Source organism: Ailuropoda melanoleuca, chromosome 16, assembly GCF_002007445.2.
Source record: "Ailuropoda melanoleuca isolate Jingjing chromosome 16, ASM200744v2, whole genome shotgun sequence".
Taxonomy (NCBI): domain Eukaryota; kingdom Metazoa; phylum Chordata; class Mammalia; order Carnivora; family Ursidae; genus Ailuropoda; species Ailuropoda melanoleuca.
Window position 1 is genome coordinate 49,970,230 of NC_048233.1, and position 27,211 is coordinate 49,997,440.

Consider the following 27,211-nt stretch of genomic DNA (forward strand, 5'->3'; position numbering starts at 1 on the left):
TTTTGGAAATTGTTGAAGATGGGAGATGAATACGTTAGACTTATTACTTTCTCTCTTTTTGTTTAGGTTTGAAACTTTCCATAATAGAAAGTTTAAAAGTGTAAGTACTGAGGGAGGGAAATGCTATAAAACTATAAACTGATCATTTATTTTCAGACATATTTGGTCTAGATGACTGAACAGAAAAATGATATGAAAGGGAGAAAAAGCCAACAACTCTATTAATTTCTCAAACAATTATTTTCTTCAAACAAAACTGTCTCAGATGAGCAGAAGGGAAGAGAGGCACTTGCGTACATTTCTCTGCCTTCGTTTTTGGGAGAAGAACACATCGTGCTTGGGCTGTACATGCATTTTTACATGGACAAGCCCTGGGCGGTAGAAACTACGTCTGAGCGCCCCAGGGGCCCCGCTGAAATCGGACTGAGGAGAAAGTCAGTCCCCACATTGGAAAAAACAAGCAGAAAGAACTCTAGACGTTCAGGGACAATGGGCGCCACAGCCCTCCTCCCTTCCAAGCCCTGACCTTGGTCTCTTATAGAGGATTCCTTGGAAGGCTGGTTCAGTTTGGTGTGAGGCTGTGTTTAAGGCCATTTCGCTCCAGATGAGTGGGCCCTCTTAGAGCACGGCTAGTGTGTTAGATGGTCCTTGGGGGGAGGAGGGAGGTTGTTCAGGGGAAAAGGAGTTAGCAAGAGGCTCTGACAGTACCAATCATGACACACACCTGTGTCATCTCCACACTTCCACATTCTCCCACTGAGAGAAGTCCAGAGACTGAAAAACAAAATTCTTGCATTCCACTTTGAATCAACCAACCCACTCCAAGCCCCTCTACCTGGGAGGGAAAATAGTCCAACAAGCTTGTTTTGAGCCAATGCCTTTAAGCTCCCAAACGCTGCTTGGAAAAGGAGAATACAGAGAAGTACTTACTCTTCTTGAAGAAGAAATTCGCTATTTTCTGGAGAAAACTGCCCACTCACAGGATGCCTGAATGCTGTGGTCTGTTGGTTATGGCTAAAGAGAAAGAAAGAAAGATAATGAATGAGAAGTCATGGGAATGGAAAGGCTTGCAGACACAACAACAGGTCAGTAACGTCTGAGGACCCCTGATTATCACAGATTCCTCCCAGGGTGAGAGAGCGGGCCTTTCTTCGAAGACGCATTTAATCTGTCAGGATCCAGTTGCATTTAAAAAACAAGAACTTCCAGCTCAGGTGCCAAAGCCCACCAACGACGACGCAGAGATTTTAATTCTAGGAAAGTCTCGGCTGCAAGAGAACACTGCACCATCGAGAGACATTTCAGGAAGTACTTACTCTGACAGACCGAACTGCTCAGCAACAAGTCACTTTAAGACGGCACGAGCTAAAACAAGAATGAAGGAAAGCAGACGGCACTTTCAACAGCTTCCCAAAACCATGCACCAGGGAAAGAATTCCAAGAATTAACCACCCGCCCAAAAAAAATCTATCTTCTTAAAATTCTTCTCCCTACTACAAAATGCCTTCATTGCAGTGACGGGATATAAATGTATGGGCATGTCTCTGCAACATGACGGCACAATTTCAACACTGAGGAGTTTCTATCACCCTTTTGAAGTTAGGAGGGATCAGCTTCCATGCCAAGCTGACAGACACAACCGAAGTGTGTAGGTGTTTTGTGCATTCACAAAGGCTGCCTGGTTCTTTGAAAGGAAGGAGGAGAGGGCTCTAGGGGCTGCTGGTTAGCCCAATGAATAAACCAACCTAATGTCCTTTTTTCCCCCCCCAAAGAATATGATTTATATTAAAGTGTTTTCCCCAATCAAAAAATCAGTCTTTTAGAAATTTTTAGAAAATATGAAAAGAAAAAACGTCACCCATGATCTCACCACTTACAGTTACACTTGAGTATTTTCTCCTCCCCTAGTTTTTTTCCCCTTCTACTAAAAAATTAAAATTTTGCTGTATTTAGAAATCTGTTTCCTGCCTTTTTCATATCCTATTCACATAGAAAATTTCCTATGTCCTAAAGACTTCTTCATTTGAAATAGCTGAATCCATGCGTCCCCTGCTTTTTGGAAGTTCACGTTATGCCACTTCATTTTTAGGAAAGACCTATATTAGTACCTGTTTTCACTAACTGAAAGAAACCTGAAGAGAATTTTCACTTTCACACAAAAAAAGTTGAAAAGCGAAAATAGTATTCAGCGTCTGTTTGGCAGGGAGTCCTCACAGAGGCAATGCGACCCCCAGCAGCGAGGGGCGCCACCAAGCTCCCGACCTGGGAACTACACCAGCATCTCAGCACCAAGCTGCCATAGCTTTGACCTGTGTCTGTGAGCAACTGTGTTTTGCCTCGATTTATTTTGTGCATCTATTAACAAAACGTGTCCTAAGATATCGGAAAAGCCTAAGAGGTTATTTCGGGGGTATGGGAATGCTCAAAATTTTTCCACATCAATTATATTAATCGCTGCTTTGCCTTACATCATTCTGTCTTACAGAAGGTTTCATAGAAATGCTCTACTTCCCGATAGCAGGTGGAACCAGTAAGAGTTTCACCCTATGGATGTAAATTTTTTTTGTCTATAACCATCTCCATCTAAAAAACGTTCATTGGCCATCTGTGCGCCAGGCACGGCTTTAGGTGCTAGACATACAGAGTGAACAAGAAAGAAGTCCTTACTCCATGGTGCTTATATTCTAGAAAGATTTACATTCATGGATTATACATCTTTTAGTGCAGACTCTTCCTGAAGTTCAAATTATTTCCTTGGGTTAAGGTCCCAGAGATAAAATTACTTAATCAAAGGGCACGGTCATTTTCTTAAAGACTCCTAATACAGATGGTTAAAATGCTTTCACTGTCAGAGTCAATATAGCACCTCATTTTGCTAGCATTAAAGTATCAGCCCCATCTCCAAACTGAGCACAGGGCCACCCCCAGAGATTAGTAGGTTTAATGAGCACAGTATAAAGGTTAAAAAAGAAAAAACTCTCCACACCTACAAAGTTTTTCTTACTCTGCCCTGGGGCCCGGCCATAGCGTCCTGTGTTCCAGTGGCCGGGGTAAGCTGGCACAGAGTTTAGAGCAGCATGACTGTTAATAAAGCCAAATGTGAAGCAGTCAGAGCCATCACACCAGGCTGCTCCTTGGCCCTGTGATTGTGCACCACCCCCGCCACACTTTCACCCCTCCCAACTGCTCCAGCTTCCACATTCCCAGCTCCAGGTTTGAAGCAAGCCCATGGAATCCCGGGACTCCACCTGGCAGACAGCAGCCTGACCTCCACAAAAAAGCAGACCTAAGGCACAGGCATCTAGATAAGGATGAAAAGCAGGCCCCCGTAACACCTGGTCCAGAAATACTTGCACCATGTTCAAGGGTTAGGCTTTATTTATACCCAGCTTCTTTCTTTCTTTCTTTCTTTCTTTCTTTCTTTCTTTCTTTCTTTCTTTCTTTCTTTCTTTCTTTCTTTCTTTCTCTTTCTTTCTTTCTTTTTTTCTTTCTCTTTCTTTCTTTCTCTTTCTTTCTTCTTTCTTTTCTTTTCTTTCTTTCTTTCTTTCTTTCTTTCTTTCTTTCTTTCTTTCTTTCTTTCTTTCTAAATAATACTCAGCTCCTTTTAGAGAGTCACTTCCATTCAGCAGGGAATTGTGAAAACACAAACTCTAAGCCTGCCTCATTTCCACCTGGAGGAAAAAAAAATGCCTTGCTCATAATCAGAATAATAATGAAGCAACAACACCACTATCCACTGTTACTTCTCAAGGACTCCACAGTCTACAAAACCTTTCCTTATGTCTCTTAGCTATTACCACCATGGACCCCCATTTTATGAATGAGGAAATGGCTCAGATAGGCTAAGTGACTTGCTCAAGATAACGTCACCAATTAAGTGATAAGGCTGGGACATAAATCCTGGTCTTCTATTTCTAGATTCGATATTCTTTTTGCATGATGACCTGCTGTCCCCTTTCGTTAGGAGTCTATGGGGCTCACAGGTTCCTGGCCACGACCAGAAATCCCTAAAGACCAAGCATCAGAAAAACAGCACCATCCGTTGCTACTCCCTCTCTCTCTTCCTCTGCACCTCCCTCCTTCCATTGTGCCCAGAACCAAAGTTCTGAATGATAACACCTGTGTGGCACTCAGGAGCCCCCAAACAACCTTTGGTCCTAATCCAAGGTCAGCTAGGAGATCTCTGATAATGTGCAAAGAGCGAATCTTCTATATGCTGGAGCAGCATCCAGGATCCAGCAACCACTTCATATATGCTGCATGACCTTGAGAGCAACTCCTGGGCTCCCCACACCCAGCTGGTACCAGCTTAAACAAGCCTAGAGTTTTGGGTAAATGAATCCTGAGCTGAAAGGTTTAGACATTAAGATGAAGTTTGCATTCTAACGTTAGAAGGTACATAGATTTTTAAGGTGGACAAAAATATAGCTGTTCTTTGATCAGATCTAGAGGCAGCTCCCAACCTTTCTTCCCTAATAGAGATGCTGCCCTTTTTGCCAAAAAAATAGTTAACTACAGTATCACCACTACCATCTCCTGAATTTCCATGAAGCTTGAAGTATGGTCACGGTCATCGCTGTATCTGACCCTCCCAAGTATCCTCTGAGATAAGCAGGGCTGATATTTTTATTGCCATGTTACATATAAGGAAACTGATGATCTAGGTTATATGATGTTACTGGAACACTAAATTAAGGGGGAAAGGGGGCTCATACATTGAGAAAAGAGATAAACCAGAATAATACCTTCTGAATACCGAGGTCTTAAAATACGATCATTTCTGATCAAGCTTGCCCAGCATGCAGAGTTTCTGGTTCAGCCCTTTCTGAGCAAAAGAAGTGTTAGGTACTTGGGTTATTTGACTCAGTCTCCCCAAATACCCAGCACGGCAGGCTGTGCTTCATCACACCAGGCCAGAGGTGAGGAAAGGGAGACCCAGGAAGGGTAGGTGACTTGCCCACAATGACAGTCGGCTTCTGCGTTCCTGCACACCACCACCTTTCTGGTTTCCTGCTATTAATCCAAGCTCACCCTCACCAAACAAAGGCTGCATAGTAAAAGCTAGATCCCCACACCCATTCATAGATTGCAAAGCCCTCTGACTTTACCTGCTGTCCCCGACCTCAGCCCAAAAGCCCCCGCCCTGCTCCATTTCCTGATTTTCTAAAATCCATGAAGAATCTCATGTCCTATCACCTTGTCTCAAGACACATTTAGCAGGCACAGACAAATCCCCTGAAATACCTGTTCTTAAACCTGAATTGCCACCTTGCTCCTTGGTAGTGATGGAGATGGCCCGGCTGGGAGCCAGGTGGCCGGTTTCAAGGGAGCACAGAAACGCTCTTTCCTCCACACAAGGGCTTCTTCTCTCTTCAGGCTACTGAGAAAATAACTTGGCAAATGAGCTAAAACACAAGCTAGGCTTTATTTTCAGATCCTGCTCTTCCTCCTAGGAACAGCCCCTGTAAGTTCAATGGCAGCCAGTCTCACCTGGCACAGAAGGCTGCAGGGAAGGATTATCCCCCTGAAGGTGGGCCATACATAACCATCCACATAAATAAGCACGCCTTCACAAGCCCGGGGCCTGGAAGGACTTGGGTTAGGCCCTAAAGAAGTCCAACAGCAAACACGAGAGATGTGACAAGAGGACAGAGTGAGGACCCGGGAGCAGTGGAAACCGATTTGAGCTTAATATAAAGAGGAGCCCCACCTACAACCACTGACAGGACTAGTCAAGATGTAAATGAGTCCTACAGTTTCTTGCCACGTTTTTGCAAGATTAATTTTCCATTCCTACAGATTTTGACCATAATGTGAGCAGTGAGACTCTGGTCAGTTAAACATAAAGGTTCCAATTACTTAGCATAGCAATTTCTTTTGGCATAGCAAGAAGTGCTGGAGTTACAGGAATGGCGCTCACGAGTGGAGGTCAGAACACCCTGATAAATCTGGTTTTCTCACAGTGGTGGTACTGGTATGCTGAGTGTGGGACAAATCCACACAGTCAGCATGAGCTCTTATCTGGCCCAGCTGTAGAGAGAAGAAACAGCTTAAAATGTAAGAAAAGGATCCAGCCTGAAAGCCTAAGGAGGGACTCTATCAAGGCTCTTCTCATTGGTATGCTCGGCAGCATCTGCCACTCTGGCCCCTCGGGCTCCTCAGTGCGGCTCCCCGAATAAGGCAAGAGTGTCACCTTGCAGGCCTGATGCCACGTTCAGGACTGCCTCCAGGCTTCTTAAGGCACTTACTGTCTTTGTTCTAAATCTCAGTGGCTCAAGAAAACCAAGGACTGTGGGTAACCTAATAATGCTCCTACTTAGGTCCCCAAACTGTTAACCGAAACTCCAAGAACACAAGAAATTGCCTCCCTATCTTCTTCAGTTCCTACTTGGGTCACAGAGTAAAGACGTGGCAACCAAAGGCTGAAGCAGCATCTCGACATTCCCTCAACATTTCCAAGTTCCTTTTATTTTATTTAACACTTCTATAAAATGGCTCATTTAGTACAAAGTGTCACCGCTGTTCATGTGGTGTTTCCTAAAGGGACTGAGAATCTTACTGAAATGGTCTTTAGAGCTCGCACTATTTTGGAAATGTCAAGATTTTCAACAGCTCATTGCACACGGGCGTTCCTCTGACAGGCCCTTCTTCAGAAATCATGGGAATTGGGCCTTGATGAGCCAACATAGGTCCCCATCCTCTCTCCAAGTGAAAGCCATCAACACTGCACTAACTTCAGTGTCTGCCCTGAGCCCTGGCATCAGAAGACCTGGGTTCAAACCACAGCAAGCCACCTCACCTCTCTGAGCCTCAGTTCCTCCATTTGCAAACAGGGAACAGTAATAATATCCTTCCAAAGAGTTGTTGTGAGGATACATGAGGGACACACATGAAAGAAGCTTGCACAATGCCTGGCATACTGAAGGTACTCAGTTGGTATTTGCTGAACCTGAACATGGGCCTCGACTGCCGCAATGACTACTAGGAATCCACATTTTAACAGACCAAAACCAAAATGAGCCTCCTGCCCCCACTCCCACCAAACCCAGTATTCCTTCTCCAGGCTCCCTGTTTCCACGAACAGCATCACTATCCCGCAACCTGGGAGTCGCTCTCCATTCCGCGCTCCACCGTAACCTCCACACACGCTACCTGAGCAAGCCCTGCGTGCCTCTACCTCCAAGCCAACTCTCCAGTTCTCCAGCCAGCACCCAGTCAAAGATACTGCAACAGCCTACCTGCTCTTTCTGCTTCCACCCTGGCCTCTGTACCACCCACTCTCCTCACTGGAAGCCTGATGGGTCTCTTCAAATAGAAGTTAAATCACGTCACATTCCTCCTTGGAACCCTACGACAGCTCCACAGCACAGAGTAAAATTCCAGCTCTTTACCTTGGCTTGACTCTAGATGACCTGACCCCCGACTAGCTGTATCACCTTCTTATACAAGGGACGTCTTCTCCCTCCCCCACCACGCTGGCTTCCTTTCCGCTCCTTGAACATCAGGCTCTTCCCAACTTAACAATCTTCGTACTAGCTAGCCTTTCCACCTGGAAGCTCTTTCCCTCACACTCGCATAACTGGCTCCTTAACATTCAGACCTTGGCACAACTATCACCACCTCAGAGCCCTTCCCAACCACCCACTGAAGTAGGTTCCCAGTCACTTCATATCATGTCACCCTATTTTAACCCTGACTGTCATTTCTCTTACTTATGTGTTTTTACTATTGTCAGTCTCCTTAGTATGTGTATTCCGGGAGAGCGTGGAGCTTGTCTGTCTCTTCACTGCCCTTAGGCTTATACCAGTGTCTGGCACTGTTACATTTGCTGAATGAATGAATGAATGAGAAACAACTAAAGAGACTTCTACCTTAAAGTGAGGCCATGTCTCCAAATAGGCTAGCTAACCCTACTGAAGTCTGGGCAAAAGTAACAGAGACACAAGAATCTAAAGGGTCATAAAGCCATCAGAGTGCAGTGGCTTCTCTCTTAGTGACAAAGGAAAGAAGGATGAGACACCAACATGCCAAGAACGCTTCATCCTCGACTCTCTCCCAACTGTGCTACAATATAATTTGGAGAAATTAGCCCTCCCCTGCAACCCCCCTCCCACCCCCACAAAGGAGGTTAATACACTCAACAGAGAGAATCAAAGAATGGAATGCAAACACCCGAGAGGAAATTACTGAGTGATTAAAAACACACAGGAGGATAATACAAACATCACCTGTATCTCCCTTTTGTGAACTGGGAGAATATTTGGTACGAAACCTACAATTTGGTGACTGATTATACACTCTCTCTTATACTGCTCTCTACTTACTTCATGTGTGTTTGTTCTCCTCCCCACTCTCCCTCCCTCCAGTGAGAGCCTAAGTTCCTGGAGGGCTGGGAGCCGTCATTGACTGATTTCTCATGTATCTCTTGTAGCACAGGACAGTAATGCCCATGGAGCAGGCACTTGAACTCCTTTATCTCAATAGCCTGAGCACAAACACACATCACTTTCAGGGACAGGCTGTGCAGAACCCACCTCATTTTCTGATCACAGCAGCCCAACCTGTCAAGGCTCCCCCAGAGAGAGTGGGGGAGAGAACGGTCTGCAGGCCTAAAAAGGCTCCCACATGGAGGCTAAGACACTGAGCAGCCCTGAGGAGCATGGCACAGACCAAGGAATGGCCTTCCCCACTCCCACGCTGTCCACACCTGGCTTTCACTCACACACCCAATTAAGCAGAGACTCCGAAATCCAGCCAAAGCCCAGACTTACCACCTGAACAGACAGTCAATCCCTGCTCTCCTCACCCAAAAGTGCTAAAGGGCCAGGGCCTGGCACGGACAGAGCTGGGCATAAAGGAGTCACAAAATTAATTCTGCAAACTCAAAGCTCACATATCTTGCAAAGAGAGCTGTCCTTTCCAAACTCTGGATTTAACAGACTCAAGTCTCCTAGCATGATTTGAAAAGCTCTGTATTTCATTAGGGACTCCAGATGTTTTGAGATCCGCTCAGTGGCCAACTCATTTCATAAATTACCTCTTCTGACCCACTAACCCATGTGTAAGACCTGCCTTCTTCCTGAGCTCCCACATGGGGCCCCAGCACTTAGGATTCCTATGTGGTTAATAGGGAGTTTTAATTTTGACTTCACAGGACCGCAAGAACCATGAAAAGACTGAAGCCAAACTCCTGACAGAATGAGGAAATCAAGCCCAGATAGCCTCCTGCTCCAATTTTTTAAAAAAAGAAAGTTGGCAGAGAAGCAATGTTCTAGGAGCTGAGGTGCCAGCATTGTTACTACCAGTTCCACAACCCACCCCAGCACACACTCAGCCTCTCTGGGTCTTGGTTTCCTCATCTGTCCAATGCAGAGGCCACGTGAAGTCTGCCAAGCGTGAACCCCAGCCTGCTGTTCAGAGTCACGACAGACTGCAGTTCAAACCCAGCTCTGCTACACACTTGGCAGTGCACAACCTTGAATGAGTTACCAACCTTTCTGAGTGCTGGTTTCTTTATCTGCAAAAAGAGAAGACAATTGCAACACGGCAAGATTGTTTTGAAGAGTACTGATAATGGGCCTGGCCTGCAGCACTCCACATTTAGTGCCTGTTAGAGTTTTCTTTTGCTAGCTCTGAAACTCCACACTAATAGAGGTGTTTTGCCTTTTTCCGTGTTGCAAACGCCAGTATTATTAGCCTGCCATAGGACAGCGGCTCAAGAACACGTTTTCTTCCTTTTGAATTAAGGCCCTATACCCAGCTTCCTGTTCAAAGGTCTATTTAAGGAACTCGTCTCCCAGGCAAAGTACTTTAAGATCAGTAGGCACCTGCCTTCAGCCCCACTTCTGTCCCTCACTGGGTCAGGCCCCAACGTTCAGAAAGCACAGCCCAAGAAAAACAGCTCCCCAGCGAGTTCACTGAGTCAGGGATGCACACTGCACAGAAGTTTTAAAACTTCACAGGAAACATTTTCAACCTCAGAGAATACCCAGTTCTATGCTTCTGTTTAATACTCTTCAATTAGGTTCCAATGTAAAATGAGAAGGATGGACCAAGTGATACCGTAGGGGTCTTCCAACGATCACCTCCTGAGACGCCGAGGTTCGCCTCTGACTACTGCCCGAGCCGCAGACTGAAATGGAACAACACTACACATAATTGAAACACAAAGGAACGAGGCAGAACACTGTCCTCCCTGATCTCACATGCCAACAGAAAACCCTTTGTAATGGCATCAGGGAAGTGTAGTTAATGATACTTTTGTCCCATTTATTCTCAATTAAATTGGATTGTTTGGTTTGGGGTTTGTTTTTTTGTTTTGTTTTGTTTTAACTGCAGGCACTCCCAAAAAAACCATCGAAAACTCCCTTCAGTCATTACTTATTACTTGACTTTTATGAATCAGAACACATCGCACTGAACGGAGTCCCTGTGAAACCCTTACAGGACTAACCTGCTCTCCCCATCTCACCGGGAAAGGTGGCAGACACACTCATTCTCTCCTCGAGCTCCATGTTCAGAAGGGCTGTGTCTTCTTCCCCAGCCTCGGCCTAATGAAAACCTGGGTTCCGGTCAGACAGGGAAGGAGGGCCCAGCTGCCTGCAAGAGGGGAGGCGGAGGCTCACAGCCCGCCTACTCTCAATTTCGGTTCTCCAGCAGCTGCTTCCGAAGGTGTTACAAATCCAGCAGCCACTTGCTCCTACTCATTCATTCTCCCTCTTCCCCACCCCCTACGCAAAATCTGGCAACAGAGAAGGAACACAGCTCCAGCTCTGAGTCACCGCCCCGCTGTGGCCAAGCGGAGCACTGGCTGGGGGTAAACAGCGAGGCAGACACTACGCGTCTCCTGACTCCGCTGTTCTTGGAGACTGTGGGGCTGGCTGCCCCTCTGGAAGCAGGACATAGGAAACACCTCCGTTTATGGGCTCTGGAGTCTGAATGAACTGCTCCTTTAGTTCTGCTGTGCTACCTCTGTGGCTGAAATCAGCCCTAAAACAGCCCTTGGTGGGAAGGTGATGGCTCCTTTATCACTCTATCCCACAGGCAGGGCAGGGAAGGGCCTGAGCAGTCCCAAGCCACCATCCCTGCTCCCCTGAGGAGTCGGCTATGAGTCTTTCATCACTGCTTGGGATGGCTCAGGTCCCCCTAGCATAGGTTGAACCACGTGGCTCTCCCTCTCAGAGCAGGCCTGGAGAGGAGAGAGCACAGGAGTCAGAAACGGAAACTAAGGCATCAAAGTGCCTTTACTGCTACAGCCTCAGATCAGTACTGTGGCTCTTCATTGCGGTCTAAGTAGGTCTGCAAGTCATGATGCAGGGGACTACTTGAAACATAAGCTCCATGGGACCAGGACTTCTGTTTTCACAGCTATGTTCCAATGCCTACATAGTACCTGGCACACAGTAGGTGCTCAAAAGATATCTGTTTAATGAAAAAAAAACCATACAGGGGATTTTCTTCTGAGCCTACTTGGGAGGACAGTTTTACTAAAACCTGTATTCATTGCCACCATTTTTTCCCTTTTAGAAATCTCCTTATCCTTCTAACTCCTGCTACTGCCGACAGTGAGTGAGTGTTCTGTGAATCTTGAAATGCAGAGATGGTTTACTTGAAACTAATGAAGCTCAAGCATCAGCACCTCTCACTTCCAAAAGCCCCTTGTGAGGCCCTGGACAGGGCTCTGGTCCTGTGTTTACATGCCTTCTGCAATTCTATAGGATTTTTAAGACGGCCTCCTAAATTGACGACCATCAGGGCCCACAAACTGCAGATGGGCCACAGTGGAATGAAATAATAAATGACTCACAAGCCATCCTGATACATCATCCTAACAAGGGCACGTGGCTTGACAAAACTTGTTTACACTACACAGGAGATATGCCCTAGCCTATAGACACATCCTAATCGATCACAAGTCAATTGCTCTAAAGACTGGAGTAGGTTAAAGAACACAGACTCCACTCACCCAACATTTATTTAGCCCTACTATGTACTTAGCACTCTGAGTGCTTTGAGGTAAAGCAATGATCAGAACATACTATCCCCACTGAAAAGGAGCCTATAGTCCAACAGCATAGACTGATATGGTCATAAATAGATGCAGATAAGTATGTATTTCATATATTAAACATAAATAATACAGATATAGAACTACAGGTCAGATTGGGTACCATAATATAAAAAGTAAAGGAAGACACATCTATTTGCTAGGTATCAATCTGCCAGGTACAACAACGCTAAAAGGTAAATCATATTATCCCCATTTTGCACAGAGGATAATGAAGCCCACAGAGGTCAAATGCCATCCCATGACCACATAACCAGTAAGTGGCGAGGTCAGAATTCAAGCCCTGAACTACCTGACTCCAAAGCATAGGCCTGTTCTTAGCAGGTACACTTCAGTCAATGGCCAGTCACTCTATAGAACCTCTAAAATGTCTGGAGAGACATGCTGGCTTCAGAGGCACAGGAACCGCAGCAGGCAGAAGCAGAGGTGGGCCAGCTTCCAAAGCCCACACTCTTGGGAGTGGAGGAACAGGAAGTGCCATGGGCGTATTCATCAGGCGTATAGGTATAAACCCCGTTCGCCAGGCAACACCCTAGCAGGGATCAGTGGCAGCTACCCGAGAGCCAGAAGAGGCCACATGAATAGCTCCTACCCTATGGCCCTGCCTACAAACTCCCTTGTCCTTGTCGCCAGACGGATCGTGCTGGAGCACAGCGAGCATTCCATTACCTCCTGCTATACAACACCCTCCTTCACTGCTAAAGCCTCCTTCTCATCACTTCCCCCTACCCACAGCTCCTGCCAAATGTAATTGTTCCCCAGTCCCCAAGACACCTGCTTCCCTACCTCCGGGCTTCGGCAGCTGCTGTCCTCTTCCCTAATGGATTCTGCACGACCATCAACGCCCCTTCTCTTTCCAACAGTCCTTCCTGATCACTCCAGGCCACGCTGCTTCCATACTTCCTCAGCACTGTCAGCACTGAAGGCTCACGCTCTTTCTGTAGCAATTATAAATCCCAAAGACTCTTTTCATTTTACCTTCCAAAAATTATTGTTACAGAGGGTAAAAAGCAGATGTTCCCTTTCTTGCCTCCAATCCAGTGTCAATCTCAAAAGCAATACCTTTACCAGTTTCTTAAGTATCCTCTATATTTTGCCTGTATGAAACATGTATGCATTTAAGTTTTACATATACATCTTTTTAGAAAAAAATTACATAAATAGAATAAAATTGTACGTATTATTCTATAACTTGCCTTTTGCTTTATGTATCTTGGATTCCCCCATACCTCTATGCAAGGATGAATGAATGTGAGCATTCTCTCCACAATGACAGCTTCCTTAGGAACCCCTACACCAGATCAGACCAGACCAACCTATAGACAGAGATGATGACCTGGTTAGCCATCTGATAAGTCAATCTGCTCCAAACACCTATCAGAGCTTTGAAATTGATGACATGCAAATGAATTTGTCTCCAAAATGAGATCTGAGTCACACAGACTTTTTCAATTGAACCGAAGTTTAAGAACAGCAACATTTCATACAAAAATCTAGCTTTCTTTGGAAAAACCAAAACTGCAATGCTGGGCCACCGTGAGAGGTGGAATGGCCTGTCTAGTTCACTGCAGTCCCCACCACTCCCTACTGATTCCCAGTGTTGAGGGTGTACACCTAGTGCTATTCATCATCACACATATTTCTCCTTTTCCTACAGGACAGCAATTTCTTTATACCCATATCTCAACCAGAATGGGGAAAACCAAAGATACACAGAGCAGGCCAAGAATTCCAAAAACGAACTGGAGAGCATAAACACAGTCTGCTTTTTTGTTAACCACTAAGCCTCTACAGACATAGTTTGCAGCCCCTACTCTGTACCACCACCACTGATTTCAGGGAAGATCTTCCTTTTAGGAAGGAGCCCTGTTTTAAAGAATGAAAACTTCTTGTGTAAAAGTAAGAATTATAAGAAGATGGCAAAAATAGGGGCACCTGGCTCAGTTGGTTGAGTGTCTGTCTGCCTTAGGCTCAGGCCATGATCTCAGGGTCCTGGGATTGAGCCCTGCGTTGGGTTCTCTGCTCAGTGGCGAGTCTGCTTCTCACTCTCCCTCTCTCTGTGATCTCTCTCGCTCTCAAATAAATAAATAAAAATTAAAAAGAAGAAGAAGATGATGGCAAAAATAGGCCATAAAATGTCCCTCACAAAAAAATTCTTAGAAGAATCTTCCTAATAATAATGGCAAATGAACTCATCCTTAGCCTTCCCTGAAAAGACTCCTGAAAAGGTAAGATCCCAGACAGTCAGCAGATTGTGTCTTCCTCAAAATGAAAAACCCAGAGAGGCACTGCCAACAGAGGTCCCTAAAGAATCCAAAGGAAGGGAGGTACCAGTGGCTGCAGCCCATTAGGGACACCCACAAGGCCACTGAAAGCAGGTAGGGGCTCCTATAACAGAAAAGCATCTGACCAAGTGCCGCCTGGGACAAGATCACAGACCTTCCCCAACAGAAAAAAATGCACATTCCGCTGTGGTGTTTAGAGCACAAGCCCTGGAGTCCAGTACTCAACAGCCATCCCAAACATGGCCACCATCTTTTTAAAGTAATAGTCAGTGGGGGGTGTCTGGCTGACTCAGTCAGTAGAACATGCGACTCAATCTCAGAATTATGAGTTCAAGCCCCATGGTGGGTGTGGAGCCTTTACTAATAACAACAATAATAATTTTCAGGAGGAATCTTAAAAGGCCCACACTTACTAGATGATCAGACTGGAATGATATTGCATTACTTGTTCCCAATAATATTATGTGACATAAGTATATTCATTCATTCACGTAACAAATATTTGAAAGCCAAATAGATGCCCAGTCCCATAGTAACTTACACTATGTGAGTAACCAAGAAGAGGGTGGGAATGTGTAATAAACAGCTTAGTCTCTACATCCTGTCAAAGGTGAACGAAAGGGTAGAGTTTTTCAGATTTTCAGATTCATGAATCATAATCTCTCTTCTTAGTCAAGAGCTGTACATTTTCAGTTTATGTAGCCAACTTGAAACCTTTTATCACAAAGGGTAACCCCTGTTTTCCAGAAATCATAGTATTAAAGAGTTTTAGAGCTGAAAATGACACAGAGCTTGCCTCATCCAATCTCTGTTTTACAAATGAGGAAACGGAGGTCTGAGAAGGTTAGCGAATCGCTCAAGGTCATCGTGATTACTTACTGTAAATTAACACTAGCTTCCTGGAAACAAGAATTATGAAAAAACATCATACATTGTTTTAAAATTAATTTTACACCTTAAGCAAAATCCATCTTCCAGTGCCTAATAGCCACTAACAAACATGAAAAATATATTTTAGAGCTAGGAATCCTTTAATCTGGTCAAAAGACCTTGCACAGAAATCCAGAGGCACTGGTCTGGATTCAAGTGGTATATAAAGTATGCACAGGGGAGAAGGCCATGTGCAGACAGAGGCAAAGACTGAAGTGAAGCATCTACAAGCCAAGGAACGTCAAGAATTGTCAGCAGCCACCAGAAGCCAAGAGAGAAACATGGAATAAATTCTCCCTTAGAGCCTTCAGAAGGAACCAATATTGCTGATGCTTTGACTTCGGGCTTCTGGCCTCCAGAACTAGAAAGATAAGCTTCTGAAGTTTTAAGCCACCAAGTCTGTGTAACTTGTTATGGCAGCCCTAGGAAATAATATAGAATTTGTATTCGTTTAATGGCTTTGATTTACTGCAAACCCAACTTGTCAACAGTATGGAAAAGCTGTCACAAAGCTACTGGGATCTTGGGACTCACAGAATAGTCCAAAATAAGGGAGGTAAAAAATGTTCTCTCTTGAACTGATCAGACCCCACCCAAATATTGTGTTCTCTTCTGGTAACCGTACCTACAGGCCACAAGCCAGGACTGTGAAGGGTACCAATGGGTCACAGCCACATCACTGAAGGAGCAGGAGTTTTATGGTCTGGGAGGATTCAAGGCACAGGACCAGTATCATCCTCTCTGTAGAGCTACCATATGGAAGAGTAATTCGATTTGTTCCCTGAGGACCAACATGGTAGAACTAGGATCAGTAGGAGTCGTCACTGGGAAGCATATTTTTCAAGAAATTTTGTGTCTACCAATGTCAAAGTCAGAGGAGCTTCTGAACATCTGACTGGCTGGCTGCCTCCTATTGGTGGAAGTTTTCAAGCCCAGGCCAAAAACCATTTGGCAGGATGTTGCTAAAGAAAGAACACAAACCCCAGGTCTGTAATCGGCCAAGATGGCTTTATGTCCCTTTCCAGCTCTATGAATCTATTAACCCATGAAACATACCATTTAGCAATTATGTGAACTCTGAAGTATATGGGTAGGATGAAGATATCTTGAGCATTAGGAGATATTTTGGTGGGAAAACAAAAAAACAAGACTCTGTACACAGGTATGGCTGAGAACCTATGCCTACTCCCAGAAACCAGGCTGCAGGAGCAGGTGCTCATAGCCCAGTAGTGGAAGCTGGGTTAGGTTTCTTATGCCCCTTCTCATAGGAAGCTTATGCTGAGATTGACAGTACCTATGTCAAGCTTTCTCTTTTAGATACACAGCTTTAAGAGTCTGATCTGGCCAGCATCCATTAACAAGCCGCTGAGACTATATTAAAAGTAACAGTCACTGTTTTCTGCATAACTATCATTGTGAGTAACTGCTTAAGATGCTTGCACATATCACCCCTACTGTCACTTCAACACTGCATGGTATTACCTCAGGGAACTGAGTTTAAGAGGGGTTATTTATCTAAGGTCATACATTTCAGGATTTAGGATTCCCACGGGAATCCAAGTCCAGAAGCCAAACTCTTTTCCTGCATCATGATGTCTCCTTTGCATCCTACTTTAGGCATTTAATTTGCTCAAGGTAAATAACAAAAGCAGCCAAATGGGAAGCAAAGAGATGGCTTTCTCTGTCTGGTCCACAGTCCCCTCATCTGTAAAATGGGGAAAAGCTGGAGATAATTAACAACGAGCCCTAGGTACTGCTCTATCAAATTCCGTTTCTCCTTGTCACCTCCATACTGGTAGGGCTAAGCAAGTGGTGACAGGGGAAGTGGTAATTCTCTCGTACTCAACACAAGGGGGACACAGCTAGCAACTCTTCCCATGCTACCTTGAGGTCAGGGCAGTAATGGAAGGAGGAAACCAAGAACAGGCCCAAAGTTGGCCTTATGAGCTCACTCACAGGTGTGCAGCATAGAATGACCCACATAAATCTTGACATGTAGCACTTTACTCCATAAACTGGGGGTGGCGGGGGGGGGGTGCTGTAAAGGATCAGCACACAGATCTGAAGTCTAGCTGTGCCCAGAGGATGTCCATGAGGAATTAAAGCACAGGGTCTTTGTTTAGAAAAGATAAAGCTGTCAGAGGGTTGTGAGAGATAAAGCAGTCCAGCCACATTCCAGTGGGAGGAGTCTCTTGTAGCTGTCCCGGTGAGGGCACCCTTCAAGCCTCTAGGGCTGCTTTCTCACGAGCCAGCTCACGTAGGACCTCCTCAGGCCGCCTACTTCCCATCCGCCTCTTCGAGAGTCTGCATGCAGTGGTGTCAGAGCAAAGGGCCTCCAGAGGCCCAATCACACAGCATCCCTCTGTGACCTGGAGAAGAGAGACCATTCCACCTTCAGTGCAGGGGGCAGGGGGAGGGAGAAGGACTCCAGACCTCCGGTCCGGGAGGGGTTCTCTCTGCCTACCTCACTTCTAGAAAAGGGCAAAATGGAACGATTTCGGAAACCCCCCACCCAAACCAGTTTCCTTCTTAATTTCCTAGTGATGCCCATTCAGGAAGGGAGCCTCGGGTCAAAAAACACAGCAGGAAGAAGGCGCCTGACCCACAGGACCCAAAGTACCCAGACTTTCCAGTGAGCAAACCACTGAATCCACAGAGAATATCCTGACAGACTTCTCTGGCTTTATTCTAGTATTTCTTTTTGATTTTTTAGGGCAGGGGGCAAAGCAGGACTGACAGAGGACAGAACAAGGGAAACAATAGGAGGGTGTGGGTTTGGAGCCAGAACTGGGTTCCAGTTGCAACCCCACACTGCCAATGTGGGCTTTGTGGAAGACCTTCTAAATGGTGCCTAGCATCAAGGAGACAAACAGTAAGGGTAGCTGGTCTTATCAAGGTCTCTTCCTAAAGAAAACCTACTAGCTCTCCACATCCCTGAACAGTAGGTATGCTACACTGGAGTGCCAGATTTCTGCAGAGAGCCAAAAATGTGGGCAGGAAGGAGGAGTAGTAGATAAAGAACCACATAAAACAGATATCCCAAACTGTAACTTCCGGGAGCGTATCACATCATATTCTAGGCACTCTGTAGGCATTATATCATTCCTGAGTATAATCCTAGGAGGTGGGTACCATTATCTCCATTTTACAGATTAGGATACTTAAGAGGTTTATGCAAGATTACACAACTAAGTAGGGACAGAGCCAGAATTCAAACCTAGGTCTTTAACTCCAGAGCTGGAGTCAAAGGTTGGACCCTTTCCCATGAAAACAAACATAGCAAAACTAGCTCTTACTTTTCCATGGCAAGAAGAAAACTTTGCTGTTGGATAAGGGTTTAGAAGAAGCCATTCTTATTAGAATCTCCACACACTGAAAGTAAACCACCAGCCTTCCACATCCCTGTCTGAAGTCCCAACACTCTAGCTGAAAATATGGAAACTGGTGGAAAGCCTGAAGGTCGGAGCCCAGAACTTGCTGGTGCTCTTTAATCCAGAATGACTCCTACCTTTGAAGAGGGTGACGTGAAGGACATGGGAGTGACAGCCCCACCATCCACCACTCTCGAGCACCCCGCGCTTTGGCCGCAGCTGCACGCTGTCACTGACTCTGAATCACACATTTACACTGTGCTCTTCCAGGTCCAGACTCAATTCCCCAACGTCAAACTCTGTCGGTGGGGAGGGATGCAGACAGCAGAGAGAATGCTCAGTGAATCACCTTCTCTGCTAGTGATGGTATCTGATGCATGTTAAACGCCTCCCTGCAATTCCTCAAGTGTCTATTAATCAGTGAACCAAGAACACAGAGGGCACCAAGGAAAAATCCGCCATTGCAGGGAAAAAAGCAAATCTTGGGAAGTCTCCTTACTAATGCACGAAGACTTCTAAACCCAAGGTGAGGTGGTGGTAAGGACAGCCCAGTCATTGAGACACTTGGGCCAACTGGCTACAAAGTAAGACATTGAAAGAACCTGAAACTGAAGGGGCAAAATCCATTTCTCCTCAGCCTCATCTTCCATTTCTCCTTAGACTCATCTGGACACTGACTGAGCCAAAACTGATTAAAAGAGAAACTAGGAAAAGTCATCGGCTCTCCCTGAGCTTCGGTCTCCTCTCTTCCGTGGGTCCTGGAATACTCTCACTCCTTCCCAGCTCACAAGATCAAACAAGATACATGATGGTACCCAAGGTTCTGCCATCTACCTCCCCCTTCTCATGCTATCCTCCCTGGGAAAGCTCATTCACTACTATGGGGAGGACTCCAGAAGCCGTATCGCCAGTGCTGTCCACTCTCTTGAGCCCTGGATCCCTAGATCTAGCTGCTTACAGGACACTTCTCCCAGGATGTCCCCGGGGCACCATTAAATCAACATATTTCAAAATGGAGCCCTTCCCACCATATTTCTCTCTTTCATTCCCCATGATGGTAAACCACTATTTTGTGGTTTTCAAGCAGGGGCATTTAGAAAAACGGGTGACATTTCTGTTGTCACAATTAGGTGACATTAGTGGGCAGGGGGCCCAGGCTGCGAAATAACACTGTCCCACACAGTGAAAATCTGTCCCTCTCCAAATGCCAACAGGAACACCATTTAGAAATGCTGGAAATTATCCCACCTCTTCCCCTCATTCCCTGTCAGAGACTAGTCAACTCTACTTTCATATCACCAACCAGCCCATCTTCTCCATCCCCGCAGCACTCTCACTGGCATGACTGCAGTAGCCGCTATGGTCATCATTCTGTCTCTGTACTCACCACCTATTCCTGATTAACTTTCAACAGTCCTCCACACGGCTACCTGTCATATCGATAAACCTTTAAATTATGCCATTCCTTGCCTTAAAATCATCCACTACTTCCCCTCACCTTCTGAATAAAGACAAACACCACCCTTCCGCTGTTCCCTGCCTCACGGTTTACCACTCCCTTGAGGATACCAATGTTTCAGTGATGTCTCAGTGTTTTGGCACACACCATTCCCTTCTCTTGAAGGCTGTCTCCCTGTCTTCCTGGCTAACTTCTATCTATTCTTCAAGGGTCAGTGCAAGGGTCACCTCCTCCCAGAATCCCTCCCTGACACCAGGCAGAGTTAAGTGCCTATTGGTACACACTGGAATCACACATTTACCATCTTATTTTGATTGTTGTTCCTGCCCTGCCTCTTGGTTGGCTCTGATTCTCCAGCACTCAGCCTAGTATACAGTATAAGCTTTATGAATTAGAATTTACAGCTCACAGCTGACACAGCTGACAAAGCATCACCTAATGAGATACAATGACCTGGAGAGATAGTTACTGTCATTATTACTATTTTACCTTTCAGAGGAGACTAAGGCTCTGAGAGTTTGAGTTCTTATCCAGGTTCACATGGCTAGCTAAGAAGTGGAGCCAAGACTTGATGGCAAATTTTTTGCTCTTTGTCATGACACCATTCTACATGAAAGGTTATAGCACAGATATCCAGTTGGGAGTGGGAGGTGCCCTAAGCCTGTCTTCTTTAGACCTGTGGGTAATCTCACCTGCAGATAGAGCTCTGGAAAATCCATCTACATTATGCAGCTGCACAGCACCATTGTGGAGGGGGGGTGTCATTGTCCTGTCCTTGCAGGCCTGGGTGGGGGGTAGCCTCACGTGCAGACAGAACTGAAAAACCCATCCAGATTCTCCAGCTGTACAACATCACTCTTCCCCATTCCCCTTCCTACATCCCGATCACTCTGTGCAGAAATCCCAAAGCCACCAAAAGAGCCTGGGTGTACTGTCAGAAACAGCTGCACTGTGGCTGCATGTGGCACGACACCTCCAGTGAGCCTGCTGGGTGCAGGGGGACAGCAGAGGACGGGTGGGAAGCGGCAGCATTTAAAGTTGCCAGGTATTAAGTGCAAGCCCCTTTAAATGGGCTGCGTACAGAGGTGTGTCAGGCAAGACTGCTGAGTGCCTGGGAGTGGGGGCAAGAGAGCTGGGACGGGAGGAAGCCTCCCTCAGGAGCTATCCTGCTGTGCCACGCAAAAGGCTGATAGTTCCTAATTACTTTCTCAGAGTTTTCATGAGCACCTCACATATGTCATTTGGCTTCAGGAACACAAAGCAAATAGAAATGGGGTTTCAGACTTGATGATTCTAACCATGGCTGCACAGAGTGTATTCCCTGATGCACGCACGCGCGCGTGCGCGCGCGCACACACACACACACACACACATTTGGCTCAAATGCGAATTTAAAAGGCGATTAAGGAAATATGCAGTTTGGTTCTGCAGGCATCTCAGGGGTCAAGGAAAATGATAAATGCTCACTTCAGGGCTCTGGATGGCAATCACTACCCACTTCAACAGTGTCATTCAGACATCACCATGACAACCAGGGAAAGGCTTCCTTCCTCTGTGGCAAAGACAATAGAAATTTTAATTAAGGCTATTCATTTTTTTGGTCTGACCAATGGAAGAAAAACATCAACAAAATGTTATCCAGAAATACACGACCAGGAACACTTTCAGAATTCAAAAATACTTCTGAGGCCTTCCACTGAGTCACATGATCTGCATCCCCAAAGCCCTCCCACCTGCCCCTTCAACAACTCAAATTTTATAGATCTCATCAATCCAGACACGTCTAGATCTTTTATCAAACATTATAAAACTAGGTAAACACTCCAATTTAATTTTCTGACTATGATTGAGAATAGGATTTTAGTCATTTTTATTTCAGTCATAAAATTCAAAAGGTCTGGCATAGTTCCATAAAGTACTTCCAATAAACTCTGAGAGGACCCCAGATTAGACAAGTGTTCAGCGGCCTTTGGGAAGGAGATCTAGCTTTAAACATTTGCTTTGTTCTCTTGGGTGACTTTGGGTCAGTTACTTAACCTCTCTGAGGTTTAGTTTTCTCATCTGGAGGACAAAAGGAACACTGACTGCCTCAGAGCATCAAGAGAAACAATGGTGACCACAACGCAGCGGCACGTGGCCCCGTACATACTGGGCTATCAGTAAAAGGCAGCAAGTATTATTATGACTCTGCCTTATTTTGCCCTGGAAGAATTAAGAAGGTCCTGTTCCCTCTTCCTAGGAAACGTCTCTGGCATGTGTTGGCTCCTCCCCCTTCTCACGGGCCTAAATCCCAACGTTTGTCTTCTCTCACCTGGACTATCGCACCAGCCTCCTCAGTGACCTCCCTGCTTCCACACACTGCTCCCTCAGGTCCACTGTCCTCATGGCCACCCAACCTACATTTGAAAATCCAGAACTGTGCTGGTCACTTGGGTCTGGGTGAACCTCTTGACAGAACTTTCATGGAGAAAACTATGGCTTTATTGAAAAAATTTTAAAAGGCCTGAATAAAAGGAGAACTAGAAAACCCCAATGTCGTAAAGATGTTGATTCTTTTCTAAATTAACCTATAAATTCAGTGAGACACCAGTCAAGGTCTCACAGGGTTTTCATGGATCGTCACAAACCCATCTTGTCACAAACCCATCTTAAATCTAAGTTGAAGAGCAAAAGGACAAGAATGGCCAAGAATATTTCATCACTGTAGAAAGTTCTATGGGCAGTGTTACTCTACAGTAAACAATTTTTTGTTTCAATGGGTTTTATTTTGGAGAAATGTGTTCAAATAGATGAATTTAGCACAAAAATAGGGAGGCGGGGAGAAAATATGTTAATAAAAGTACTGACAGGTGGCCTCCGACTGGAGGTGGAGAAAACTGGATAACTTTCCCTGCCAACCTAGTGTAGGAATCAAGCCAGGGAAAGGGGAGGCAAAGAAGAAAAGCAGACTGAGAAAGAGGTAATGATCTCTATCAAAGGCTTAATGTGTCTCCGGCACTGTGCTGTTTTCCATATGATTTCCATTTCATACTCATCATGAGCATGTAAGGTAGACAGCATTACTTCTATTAAAGATTAGGAAAACCTTAAGAAAAGTAAGTGATTTGCCCAAAGGCAAAGACCTCTTGTGAGTGGTAGAGTGAGAACCCGAATCTTGCTCTCTGGGATTTCTCTTTCTGCCATACTTGTGAGCTGTTCCAGATCTCTTCTTGCAGTCCCAGGTATCAGCAGGAACACAGAGAGCCCAGGTGTCCAGGGCGCACGGGAAAGTGCTGGCAGGCTCACGGGGGGAGGTGCAGGGAGAAGCACCTAGTAGACACACTCCCCCTTTTACCTGGAAGGAGCCTGGACCTTACTTACAGAAAGATACATGTGCACATAATAAATGAGGCGGCCTCGGAGCTGGAGAAATCCAGGTCACGCTCCAAGTTGCCAACTTACTGTGTAATGGGGGAAGAACTCTCCACATTTTAAGCCTCTCGGGGGTTGTAAATCCTCAGCTTTACTCTGACTGCCTGACATCATATTCTGCCCTCAAACATACAGTTGGATCTTGATAAATTTCACTCCACTGATCCTAAATCCTATTAAAAAAAAAACAAAACACATATGCGTGGTCCAGCTGGCCCTTAACTCAGGTGGAAAGGAAGGGGCCACGGTGAATTCCCCTTCTGTGCAGGCCTTATAACTTTCATGAGGTATTTACAGGGTTACAAGTAGACTCTGAAATGCCAGCATCAGCAGTTATACTTAGATAAATAAAATGGAACAAATTACCTAAGGGCGCAGACACCCCATTACATTTCTTCCTTTTACTTGTATTCAATTTGACCTGACTATCCATCACCACCACCACCAACCCCCCATGTTCTTTTCCTTGTTTAAAAATAAAAAAAGTTATGCACAAAATTGTACACAACACTGTGATCATTAACAACTTGGTGGTCTTTGGAGAGACTCAAAGGTAAGTAGGAAATGAGAGGGTAAAAGGCAGGCAGCTTCCAGGAGTGACTGGATTCTGACACCAGCTCAATGCAGGGATGAACACTTGTGATACCACTTTTCCCCCAAAAAATCTCTATTCTAGGACAAAAATTCTCAAACTAGTTCAAGTGGTACAACACGTGGAAGTCATAATGTTCTTTTTTGCATAACCCGATGGAATACATATTTTATGACATCATTTATTTTTGGTTCCCTACTTATAAAAATACACACCCCCTTAGAGAAATCAAAAAACCTAGAAAAATAGACAACTGAGAAAAAAAAATCACCTGTAAGTCCATCAACCAGATTCTAGTGAGGACAAACTAATATAACCCAAAAGTCTCAGAGAATTAGATGGGATTTATGTACTATTCCTTAAATTCCACCATTAGTAATTTATTTGGGTAAGCATTGTCCTTTCTAGCTTTTCTTTCCAGCTTTTCTTTCTTTCTTTCTTTTGTTTTTTTTTTTTTGGTCTGATAACAACTTGAGACATAATTCACATGTCAAACTATTCATCCATTTAAAGTGTATAATGCAATGACTTTTATATAGCCAGAGTTGTGCAACCATAACCCCAATGAATTTTAGAACATTTTCCTCACCCTAAAAAAAAAGTTCATACCCTTTAGCTGTCATTCCCCTTCCAGCTCTATCTTCTATTTCTATAGGTTTCTCTATTCTGAACATTTCATAGAAATGGAATCATACACTGTCATCTTTTGTAATGGGCTTCTTTCTTTTAGCATCATGTTTGCAAAGTTCATCCTTATAGCATGGACCTCACTTTTTATTGCCAAGTAATATATATTCCATTATACAATGTACCCCATTTTATTTACCCAATATCAGCTGATGGACATTTGGGTTATTTCCACTTAGGAGATATGATGAATAACACCACTTTGAACATTCACGTCTGAGTTTTTGTGTGGACATGTGTTTTCATTTCTCTTAGGTATGGACCTAGGAGTGGAATTTGTGAATCATATGGTAACTCTATGTTTGCCCTTCTGAGGACCTACAAACTGGTTTCCCACACGGCTGCATATTTTCACCAGTAATGTATTAGTGTTCCAATTCTTCTATATTCTTGCCAGCACTTTTTTTTTTGATTTATTTATTTTAGAGAGAGAGAGAAAGAGAGCAGGGGGAGGGGCAGAGGGAGAGGGAGGGAGAGAATCTCGAGCAGATGCCACCACTGAGCGGGGAGCTGGACACAGGACTCGATATCATGACCCTGAGATCATGACCTGAGCCAAAACCATCAGTCACTCAACCGACGGAGCCACCCAGGTGCCCTTCTTACCAACACTTTTTAATTACTTTTTAAATAGATGTGTGTGTGTGTGTGTGTGTGTGTGTGTGTGTGTGAGAGAGAGAGAGAGAGAAGTAGTATCTCATGGTTTTGATTTGCATTTCCTTGATGGCTAATGATGTTGAGCGTCTTTCCCCTGTTTATTGGCCATTTGTTTGTGTATCTTCTTTGGCCCAGTTTTTGTTTTAAACCGCAAGCACCCCTGGACAGGAATACTGCTTGAATTCAAGTGTTACTTATTAGCTGAGCAATTTTGGGTAAGTCACTTAACTTTTACTAGCTTTAACTTGTACTAACCTTTACTTAGGTTCCTTACCTGTATTACTAGTCAGTACCTAACAGAGGATGTGCGAATTGAGATAATGCACATAGAGGACTTAAAACACAGCTGGGCACAGTAAAGGATCAGCAAGTGACAGCAAGTATTATGAACAACAGATGTGATCATTAACACTTCACATTCCATTAACTCTTGGAAGCAGTTCTTCCCGTAACGTGAGAGTCTAACCTCTAGGACAGAGCACCTGGGAACAGGAGGTAAGAGGAGTTCAAAAGAGGGAGAGAAAAGGAAAAAGAAAACAGTTACTAGCGGACCATTTTCAGAGTCTTGTTTTAGGTAGGAGTCACTGCCAAAGGCCAGATTTGATCCTGTTCTCCCACCCTTTCAATACTGATGTAAGCACCTAATTCACAGTATTAAACCCATTTCTGTTTAGAACAGCGAGTTTCCTATTATTGCCATTGAACCCTGATGGAAATAGGCAGACAGGCTTCATCATGGCTTATATCACTACGGCCTTGCAGGATGCATGACATAGAACATTAGGTGATCAATAACCAAAGTGAACCAAATGGAACAAGCACGTGAATAAGTGGACACAGAACGTATTTGGGATATATGCTCAGCTAGGTGACTGAGGACTCCTTCCCCAAAAGGCCCTAGGAAAGGCTGAGAAACAGCACCTAAGACTGGGCAGCCAACCTTCTCGCTGCCCGTTCATGGCCCATCACCACTGCAAAGATACCTACATTAGAATATTTTTCAGCTCGTTATTGCCAACACTCAGGAATTATAGATTCTAGAGAATGCTGCTTTCCTTTATTTATTTCTTGAACTCATGAGGGAGAAGGTGAAAAGGCCTCTACTTCTGCTTTTGGGTGTATAAATAGCTCACAGTGTAAAGAAAAGGGGAGTCAGTGGTTCCAAATTCAAAATAAAGACAGGCTGTTCTGACAGGGTCCAAATTACAGAGCGCTCCAGGCACAAACACAGAGAGACACTCTTCAGAGAAATTCTATTTTCCTATTCAATTCCAAAAGAGAGAGTCAAGCCAAGAAAACCCTCACAGCCTTCCACAAATGGATTTGGTTTCAGCAGCCGCTTGGGGCAGCGCGCATTCAGACAACAAACCACCCCCTAGGCTTCCGTCCTTGCCAGGTTCCCTTCCTTCCGACGGGAGAAGTGCCACTGCCACTGGGTTCCCCGCCATGGCACAAAGAGCAAGCCCGACATTCCTGCTGTACAGTTCTGCAAACCGTCCTCTTCCTCCAGTATCCTTCATGGCCCCAACAGCAGGGCCCGCTCAAAGACCTGGATGCCCTCAGAGCACGACAGGTTTGGACTTTGTGGTCCATTTTGGAGGGCCCTCTTTACAGGCCTGCATTGCCATAAAGTATCCTCTATTCCTTCGTGTTATCATTTATTCAAGTCATCCGCAGAACACCCCTTCACGCATGTCTCCTGATTCACTAAGCACAAACAACTGTTGAGCGCCTGCTGTATACTCATCCATC

The 27,211-nt window shown here is 45.0% G+C and overlaps 1 protein-coding gene across 1 annotated transcript in view; it reads right to left on the reverse strand.

Moving 5' to 3' along the window:
• The window catches only part of PLEKHA7 (pleckstrin homology domain containing A7), a 211,985-nt gene that overhangs the window by 87,503 nt on the left and 97,271 nt on the right, over positions 1-27,211 (reverse strand). Inside the window, exon 4 of the mRNA XM_034645328.1 lies at positions 931-1,014. Coding sequence (XP_034501219.1) covers positions 931-1,014 — 84 coding nt within the window. The remainder of the gene's footprint in view (positions 1-930; positions 1,015-27,211) is intronic.